This window comes from Hibiscus syriacus, unplaced genomic scaffold (assembly GCF_006381635.1).
Source record: "Hibiscus syriacus cultivar Baekdansim isolate YM2019G1 unplaced genomic scaffold, ASM638163v2 tig00110279_pilon, whole genome shotgun sequence".
Classification (NCBI taxonomy): domain Eukaryota; kingdom Viridiplantae; phylum Streptophyta; class Magnoliopsida; order Malvales; family Malvaceae; genus Hibiscus; species Hibiscus syriacus.
Genome location: NW_024062659.1, coordinates 223,086 through 232,900, shown reverse-complemented (window position 1 = coordinate 232,900; position 9,815 = coordinate 223,086). Strand labels below are relative to the sequence as shown.

The following is a 9,815-nucleotide window of genomic DNA, read 5'->3' as shown; positions in this document are numbered from 1 at the left end:
AATTTAAGTACTAAATTCATAATTTACCCTAATTATATGAAATATATATATATATATATCCAACGAACATAATACTCGAGTCAATGACAAATCTTGGTAACATGTTTTGGGGTGGTTAAATTTTCAAAAAGTGTGTGATTAATGAGAACTTTCAAAAGTTATAGGAGATAAATTACTAAAATTTTAGAAAAATTAAAACATAAAAAAATTAATATTTTGAAGGGGCCAAAATATATTTTAATTTTTTTAAAGGATTAAATGTTAATTTTCCAAGAAAATAGGAGGTAGAGCCTCTGTCCACTCCTAATCTAAGTATAAATTTTAAACCATAAAATCTAATTATAAGATATTACTTTTTAGTCTCTCAACTATTAAAAGTTTAAAATGGCCACCCGACTATTCATTGTGTTCCAAAGTCGTCATTTTTTGTTAAAAATTGATAGTAGCTTGAGTTAGACGCTGACTTGCTGTCTATGATATGATAGTTGTTTGAGATTCTGAGATCATATTATATCATATATCAATCAACAAGTTAACGTCCAACTCGAATTGCGTTATCATTTTATAACTTTTCATAATCAAGGGATTTAAAAAAGAACAATCGGGAGATCATTTTGTAATTTTTAATAAACAAAGACTCGATAAAATAATACTTATAGTCAGGGACCATTTAGGTACTTTACCCTAAAATCTAACTTATTGATGTTTTACCATTTATACGAGTATACAAGTGTACACAACTATAACATTTAAAATAATGAAAACACAACAAATACATGATGGCTGTGTTTTATTTTTAAAGGTGATTGAGATGTGAGAGTAGCCGTTGAGAGGGTGCTTTCGGTCATTTGCTCTGGTGCTAAAGTTGTATGATTATTTATTTTGAAAAGGACAAGAGATGGGTCTCTAATTATGTCATTTTAACCCTAATGTGGACCTTAAGATTTCAATGAATTCTTTCATGTCTGCATTCAGAATACAACAGTTTAGGATAACAAAATGGATTTTTACAGCACTTTCGATTAGGGAGCTTATCGAGCGAGTCGATCGTTAGTTGGGCAGTGCTTTACTCGTGCTCGTTAAAAAAAATTATTGCTCAACTCGACTCGTGCTTGTTAAGTTCGTTAAAATTTTACTCGACTCGTGCTCGTTAAAAAATTTGTTGCTCAACTCGTTCTTGTAAGTTCGTTAAGTCCGTTGCTCGTCTTATTGCTTGTTAAGCTCAACAAAATTTTTATCTTATTTTTTTAACATTAGATAAAATCTACTAATATTATATAGAGCTTAATATAAATTAATAAATTTAACAAAAAAATTATTAAAAGAGTGTATAAAACAAATTGAAAGTCTAAACTCCAAAATAACAATCCACAATTACATTAAAATAATAATTAGGGTTTGATTTTTGGGTGTAGTAAAATAATATTAATTTAATATTTTAATTATTTATTAGAAAAATAATAGATTAGTCATTTATTAACTATTAGTAATTTTTTGAATAAAATAATATTTTAAGATAACTACTAAAAAATTATAAAAAAATTAACGAGTTGCTCGTGAACTTGTCAAGTCGAGTTGGAGTTTGTTCGACTCAACTCGTTAAGGTCTCGAGCCAAGCTCGAGTTCGAGTTGAGTCAATTTAAGTCGAGCTTTTATCGAATTTTGACCAAGTCGAGTTCGAGTTGCTCACGAGATGTCAACTCATTAAGCACCTCTACTTTCAATGGTGGTGGATATGAGTGTTTATTAGTGATATTGCAGGAGTTGCAACATCTCTCACACGACTAGGAACTGAGCCAGGATCAAATATTAGGAGGAGCAAGGTACTTAATTTCAAAATAGTAAGGACTTATTATGTATTTAATTTAAAATTTTGGGGGACAAAAGTATAATTTTACTTAAATTTAAACTGGTAAGACCTAAAATGCTATTAAATCAAAAATTTTGGAGGGACAATAGCCCTCCCACTCCCTATAGAGCTCTATCCCTACACACGACACCCTATTTTGGATGGCAGTCAGAAAGGAAGAGGTTGATCGGAGACAGGAACGGAACCAGGATCAAATGTTAAGGGGCAATAATAGTTTTATATCAGAAGAACAATAATCTATTAAGTATTTAAAACTAAAATTTGAGGGACAAAGGCTTGTTCAACTAATATTTAAACTAAAAAAACCTAAAATATTATTATACTAAAATTTTGGGAGGTGTTGGCTCTCCCAGGCACCATGTAGATCTGTCCCTGGTTGGAGAGGCCGATGAGGGTGAGGGTGACGGTGGTGTTGTGCTTTGGGATTTTGGAGAATATATTTTTGATTTAAATACAATTTTAAAATTTTAATTTAATTAATATTATTTTAATCATATATTAATAAAATAATAAATGACGCATCATACATAAATATTAATAAAATAAGTCATGATGATTAACATATGAGAATTTCAAAAATTGAGTGATTAAATTGATTTTTTTTAAAGTTTAGTATGAATGTGCAATTTACCCAATTTATAAATCCAAAAGGCACTAGCATTGGCCTGCTTGATGCCACATCAGTAGGAATTAACAGAACCGTTGATCAATGACGGAAAACATTGATTAAAGGGCTATCTTTTTGAAAGTACGAGGATTACGGGTGTCATTTTGCCGTTTTTATTTAACTTGAACCAAAGAAAAAAATTAATGTACGGATTATTATCACATACAATGACCATGGTTCACGAACGCTCATTTCATTTGTGAACGAAACTTTGGTGACAATAAAATCCAAAATTTAAATCAATTGATTATATAATCATCTACCAAGTTTAGAGTTTGACTCTCAACATTTACAATAATACTTTCTCTACCCCAAATTTATCTCTGTTGTGTATTTTATAGCCATGATGGAAACTCGAATTCGATTGGAAGCAAATATTGTGACGATCATAGGTGTTGTCACCGTCAGCGGCGGTTTTCAGCATAGCTTCGCGCTTCCTGTCTTGCTCTTGAACTGCCCCGAAAACGACCTCGTTGGTTTTCTCATGGCTCTGCTCATAGTAAGTATGCGGGGCGGATGATTGATAGCGATGCTGCTTCTGGAGGTGATCCTGATGCTGCACATCGGCATCCCATCCGTGGTAGAAGACCCGACTTTGACACAACTGATGGATCTTTTCTGCATCTTTGGACATGAAAGGATATGTCTTCCGCGGAGTGGGGGGCTCGTCTTTGTCCGGTATCACGTTGCTCTCTTGTGCAGGCCAATGCGTCGAATGCATCGGTTGTTGAGGTCGTGGGCTCAGTGACTTCTTTCTAAAACCAGGAAATACTCCTCCCATGATTTGAGAACCGACACTCCGCCGTTGAGAACAAGCTTCCGAAGGGCCAATGAAGCCTTCTTCTTGCCTCTCGTGTTCATCTTCTGTTGGAGTTAAAGGTGGCCTGACGGATTTCACGGGCTTCTGATTCGGACTCGATACAGCAGCATTCACTTGAACTGAACCCTGATCCATGGAATTAAACATTTCATTTCAGTGGTGAATTGTGCAATGAGAACTAAGTTACCTGGAATCGAGTACGAGTGTCGGATACCAGTATACGCAGCTACAGAAAATACTTTTACATGCAACGTTCGGGCAAAGCAGAAGAGTATATAAATAGTAACGCCGAACATTCACATTTTGGGACGATACGATGGTGCCCACTCTACGTTGCAGCAGAGCTAGCATGTAACCGAAGAATCCAGCCGCAATGAGTACAGCGATTCCTGGAACAAAAGAAAATCGAGTGTAAAGCTCCAATACCGACAATAAATGAAGATCGACTCGAGGGGATCAACTTACCGAGAGGAAAACCACTTCCGTACTGATAGGCACAGTCGTCGAAATGTAGTTGAATCTCTCTGATTGCTCGATTTCCTCTATCTATAACGAGAAGGGAGCAACTGCTTCCGACATAGACCACATCAAAATCATCAGAAAACTTTGCATCTTCACTTGGTCTGTCTACATGTCCCCCTCCAAGGCTCAATTTTCCACCAGCAATTGTCGTAACACCTGAAGACGATTCCGCTCGTATCAACAACATATGATGGCTGCTAATCTCACCGAAGGATTCTCGTTCACACTTTTAAAAAAAGAACATAGGATACGGATAACTCGGTGATTACATTGCTAACCTGCATCACTTATCTTCCTTATTGCCATGTTCATAGTGTCTGCAATATAAATGTTCCCTCTGTCATCTACAGCTAACCCTTTAGGATGGTTCATCCTCGCCTCTCGGGACTTCCCATCTATGTGTCCGGGGTATCCTTCTGGAGATCCCGCAACCAGCCGTGGTCTAGTATCTGCAGTTCTCCCATAAAACAATCACAATAAAAGAGTTTCTCAGGGAAAAATCAAATCATAGCACAACTATAGAATTGCATCAGTGAATACTTATATCTTTACTTGTGATCGATCTTACCAGACGTTTTAACCATGCACTAAGCCGATTAAGAGTAACACGGACCAAGCGAAATTCGCTTAAGAATCACAGTGAATAAATAAAGCATGAAAAACTAAGAATAACATTGAGCAATAGCACAACAAGTTGAGGTAGTTGAGGTTCCATTAACTCACAGATCTATTCGTTTCCATCTTATTTGCAGCAAAAGGCAAAACCTAAGTTGCTCCGACTCTTCGTTTTGCCTCGATACACCCATCTACGGCACTCGTTTCCGATGCATATATCGACATGGATATAGAGATATGATCCTCCAAATACAAATTGAACAAATCTATGTACAGGGCAATACTAGTATTGACACAATACATAGTCCTTATAACTATGATGAAATTTAAGGTTTAACCCCTATATCTTAATTTGTCATAATTTAGTCCCTATGCTTTTATAATGTTATTAGTAGATCCAAACCGATATCACTGGTAACCGCTACCGTTAAACCGATGAAATGAAATTTTCTTAACTATCATCCAAGCACACAATCAAGGCCATCGTGAAAATCCAATCAATCAAGTCCAACCGATAATATAACACAACCGAATTAGGATAAATCAAAGTATTTCGATTAAATTCAGAATTTTATCATAGTAAAGAGACTAGGATCGTAATTCGACCGAGATAATCTCACAAAGAAATAAGAAATTCACTTACACAAAGATAAAGAAGCAGAAATCCTATACAAGTTGCTATTAGCGGAGTCCAAAATCAGAAGCTCCCATTAGGCAAAACCTCAACAGTGTGCGGCTCAATCCCAAGCTTACTTCCATCAAACACAGTCTCCACAGTGTATCCACTCTCGAACTTCACCATTGAACGCCCAGTAATGGCTGTAAACACATAAATCACATGCAAATCACCCTATCGACACCAAAAACAGAAAGAAAATGTAGGTTCTAATAGTAAAGAGATCTACAAAAAAAAAAAGACCTGTATAAGTTGTAGTTTTGAGTGACCATAGCCATTTCATGGAAGCAGACAAAGATTTAGAGAAAACCCCATAAAGGATCTCTGCAAGAACAATGTAAAATCAAAGGACTTAAGCTGTAAATTATGATCAGATCAAAGAAAAGAAAGCAAGCTTTTTTTGGAAATTGCTTACTTGCTGGTGAAGAACTAGTGGGAGCTGAGCTGACACTGACACAGGAGTAACTTAGCCTTAGGTTCAGAGTTCAAGGTAAATGTAATGAATCATGTGTTATTGTGGTAGTGCAAATTATATCATTGTTGTTTGGGTATGTTTAGGATATTTCAGGTTATTTTAATGAATCCTTTGTCATTGGAATCTTATCAAGGGCTACAATAGATTCTTGATTTATGGTTTAAGGTTTAGCGAAGGTTAAACTAATGCAATAATAATAATAATAATAATAATAATAATAATAATAATGACGAAATGATAAATTGAACTTATTTATATAAACAACATTGACCTTTAAGCCCCCCACGACAATTCCACGAGCCTATTATCCATTCTTATTTGATCACGACGGGTGAGAAAGGCAAAATAAAAATACTCACATTGGATTTAGGGATAATCATGTTCGAACTGATGACTTCCATCATGTCAATGTGACACTCTACCGTTGAGTTATATCCCTTCCTTGCCTCATCAAGAAATAGAATTGACTAATCCTAAGTCAAAGGATCAAGAAACTCAATGTCACTATTCTTGAACAACTTGGAGCAATGCTTTCCTTTCGCACTATTACGGATTGTAAATAGAAAAGAATTAATCGAGAAAGATTGAAAAATTAAGAATAGAAAATTCCATTAACTTTGTAATATCTTGATGTTTTTATTGCTCCCTTTCAATCATTCAATCAAAAGAGCGAAGAGACAGTGAATCAGAAACGATTAATTAAGAAAGAATAAGAAATTTTTTTATGGAGCATGCATATCAATATTCACCTTTTGTGCTTCTTCCCATTCGTAAAATAGCTCCATTGAGTCCCGTATCAATTATAAAACCAATTCCTATAATTATGAAACCCATATGAGATACGGAGTAATAGGCTATTTTTTTTTTTAATTCCGTTGACCAAGAAATGTTGAAGTTGCATAAATTATTTGTATTGTACTCACTATTATCAACCAGGGGAAATATGGAATGAGCATGGGGTAATAATTCCATATTGATACGAATTAATCCATATGCTCCCATTTTAAATAAAATTTTGGCTAGAAACATACAAGTACTGTAATGGGCCTCCCCATGGGTATCTAATAACCACGTATGTAAGGGCATAATCAGTGATTTGACAGCAAAAAAAAATAAGAAATCCAATTATAAAAATGAAAAGGTTAATATCTAAATCATATGCATAAATTATCTACCACTTGTGGTTTAAGGGTGCATGAAATCTTTAAATTTTACTGGTGCATGAAGTCTTTTAAGTTTTACTCGTAAAGTCTGGATAAAATGGTCCAAAAATCGATTGAATGAATATAGGTAGCAGCACGAATCGAGCAATCTTGAATGATTAAAGGATTTGCTATTATCACTGAAGTCTCGGATTCGAACACTACATATACAAAAACATAAATATTTATTATAAAATGATCAATAATCTTTGAACATGTATTATCTTATAAATCATCAACGTCAAACAATCGATAACTACGTTACCTCCTCATCCAACATGATTGATCATCACCTCCAATATTTTAGTTCTTATTATTCTCCCTCCACGTTATTTTCATAACATCTAAAGCAAATCATAATGTCAGTCCATAAGGGAACTACACATATATTAATTTTTTGGGTAAAATACACAAATGGTCCCATGATTAGAAGGCATTGTTTTATTAAGTCCTTCGACTATTGAAAGTTACAAAATAACCCCCAACTATAGGATGTTGCTTTTTTGAATCCCCTGACTATTAAAAGCTACAAGATGGTCACATGACTATTCATCGTGTTCCAAACTCGTCATTTTAGCTAAAAAATTACTGGCAATTTTGAGTTGTACATTAATCTGCTGACTGAGATATGATAAAATCTGATCCAAAATCTCAAACAGACTATCATATCATAGTCAACATGTTAACTTCCAACTTAGATTGTCATCATTTTTAATGAAAAATGACGAGTTTGAAACATAATGAATAGTTGGGTGACCATTTTGTAACTTTTAATAGTCGATGGACTAAAAAGCAACATTCTCTAGTCGAGGGATTATTTTGTAACTTTTAATAGTCTAGAGACTCAATAAAACACCGCTCTATAATCAAGGGATCATTTGTATACCTTACCCTAATTTTTTATATAAAATACTATAAACTAAGGCATGTAAAGAGGAAATAAATGATATTTATCATTGTGAAGTTAAGAGTTTTGATATTGCACCAAAAAAGAAAAACAAAACATTCTCCATTCCAATACTCTATCAATTACATTAGATGCTTGTTCTGCTACAAGGATCAATAGTTGATGAACCGACAATATAATTTTATGCACCGTCAATGAAATCAAAAGATCAAACATCATCATATTATCATCTGATTTATTGACATTACATAAAATTATATATTATTAATGTATTAATTAAACATTTACTCCGTACGATATTAGAGAATAACATTAATATTTAAACATGATGTATTTAATATTTTCAGAGAGGACGTCTGTCCCATCCATCCTTCGATCCATCCATATATATATTTTCAACATATTAAACTCTTCAACCTCTCATGCACACTTGAAGTTGCAATACCAATTCTAGGATAGATAGCCTGCAAAACAAGGATTTAAATGGCAAAACCTATGAGATTCATTTTTGACAAAGCTTTCGCATATTATATATATAAGGATCGGACAAGAAAAAGAAAGTTTGCATGCATTATATCACACAGATAACATTAGTTATATAATTATATATATATATATATATATATATATATTTAGGATTCACTTACGCTATGTAAAATTAATAAATTTTATATTAATTTATGATCATTTAAATAGATAAATAAACTTAAATTTAATTGAATTTATAACTCATAAATAAATATTTCTTTAACTCGCAATAAAATACTATTTTTTCTTTTTAGGCTTTAAGATTTAAGATTTAAGTTTTAGAATTTAGGGTTTATGATATGAGGTTTAGTGTTTATGATGAGTTAAGAGTTCATGATTTTAGATTTTAAAATTTAAGGTTTAGGGTTTGAGATTAAGATAAAAAGAGGTATTTGACAACACTTAATATTAATTCCTTATGGAAACTTACCCCTTTAAAAAAAACAACTAATTGTGATTATTTTATCAAACTTTTTAACTCAATCTTTATGAAAACATTAATATGAGGTGCATAGTCACTCAAATACACTATCATAGTATATATATATATGTTATATTAACAAGGACGGACTTAACATTTTATGTTATGAGAATGAAATTATATAAAATTTTAAGGACATATCTATAAAGTTTTAGGTGATTAAAATAAATTATCAATAGAAAATACAAAGAAAATATCTAAAATATATGAGAAATTGAAATTTTCAGAGGGACGTCTGCCCCACCCGACCCGTCGGTCCATCCATATATATATATATATATAACATGGATTAATATTGAGGTTTTCATGAAGATTAGGTTAAAATGTTTGATAAAATAATCTCAAGTAGTTTTTTGAAAAAAATATTTTTATATATATATAGTGAACAAGGAAAGGAGGGTTGCATGCACATGATCTCAAGCTGAGACAATGAATTGCAGAGTTTGTGAAATCTTTTTAACCAAATCTTTATGAAAACCTTAATATGCATGCATGCATTCATGTGTGTGCATGTACCTGAGAAAGGATTGTGTATATTGCCCTATCTCCAACATGATGGCAAGTTGCACTTAAGATATCAGCTCCTTCTTCTTGAAGAATATTGATGAAATCAGACAATGCAAACCCCATATCCAACCCTATGATCAAATTCACTTCCAAATTCGAATCCCAATCCCTAAAACTAACAACCGGCCTTATCATCCTCCTCTTCCTCACTTCACAAGCAGCCTCCAATCGCGCCTTCGCCCCCTCGTATTGCTCCAAGCAGCCTCCTTCTCCCCCTCCCACCGTTCAAGAGGCCACTGTCATCGTTGAAGAGGTCCCTCCCACCATTCAAGAGCCCGATTCACATGGCGTCATATGTAAGATTCTTGAGAAACCCTCTGACGTGCCGGACATGATGGATTCAAGTTGGCTCTCGTATGAGTTACCGGCCAGTACCATACCAGTATCTGAAGTGGAGAGGAGACAACTACCAGACACAATTCTGGATAACACCCTTTGGGCTAAGACCGCAGTTGATTTTTATCTACATGAGAGGAGCCAGGGGT

At 33.8% G+C, this 9,815-nt stretch overlaps 1 protein-coding gene and 1 pseudogene across 1 annotated transcript; both read right to left on the bottom strand.

Moving 5' to 3' along the window:
• Window positions 1–2,826: 2,826 nt before the first annotated feature.
• LOC120115964 lies at window positions 2,827–5,313 on the bottom strand (annotated as a pseudogene).
• A 2,833-nt stretch (window positions 5,314–8,146) lies between these two features.
• LOC120115826 (transcription factor bHLH168-like) lies at window positions 8,147–9,534 on the bottom strand. Its single transcript, XM_039136424.1, has 2 exons — window positions 9,280–9,534; window positions 8,147–8,218 (listed from the first exon to the last, which is right to left on the bottom strand). The coding sequence occupies exons 1-2, from the start codon at window positions 9,463–9,465 to the stop codon at window positions 8,150–8,152; spliced, it is 255 nt and encodes an 84-aa protein (XP_038992355.1). The 5' UTR covers window positions 9,466–9,534; the 3' UTR covers window positions 8,147–8,149.
• Between the last annotated feature and the right edge of the window lie 281 nt (window positions 9,535–9,815).

Bases quoted from the DNA above. Each gene is read 5' to 3' on its own strand.
- LOC120115826 (XM_039136424.1), bottom strand. From the start codon at position 9,465: ATGATAAGGCCGGTTGTTAGTTTTAGGGATTGGGATTCGAATTTGGAA. The intron at 8,219-9,279 runs GTACATGCACAC...CTTGTTTTGCAG, and splicing joins TATACACAATCCTTTCTCAG to GCTATCTATCCTAGAATTGG.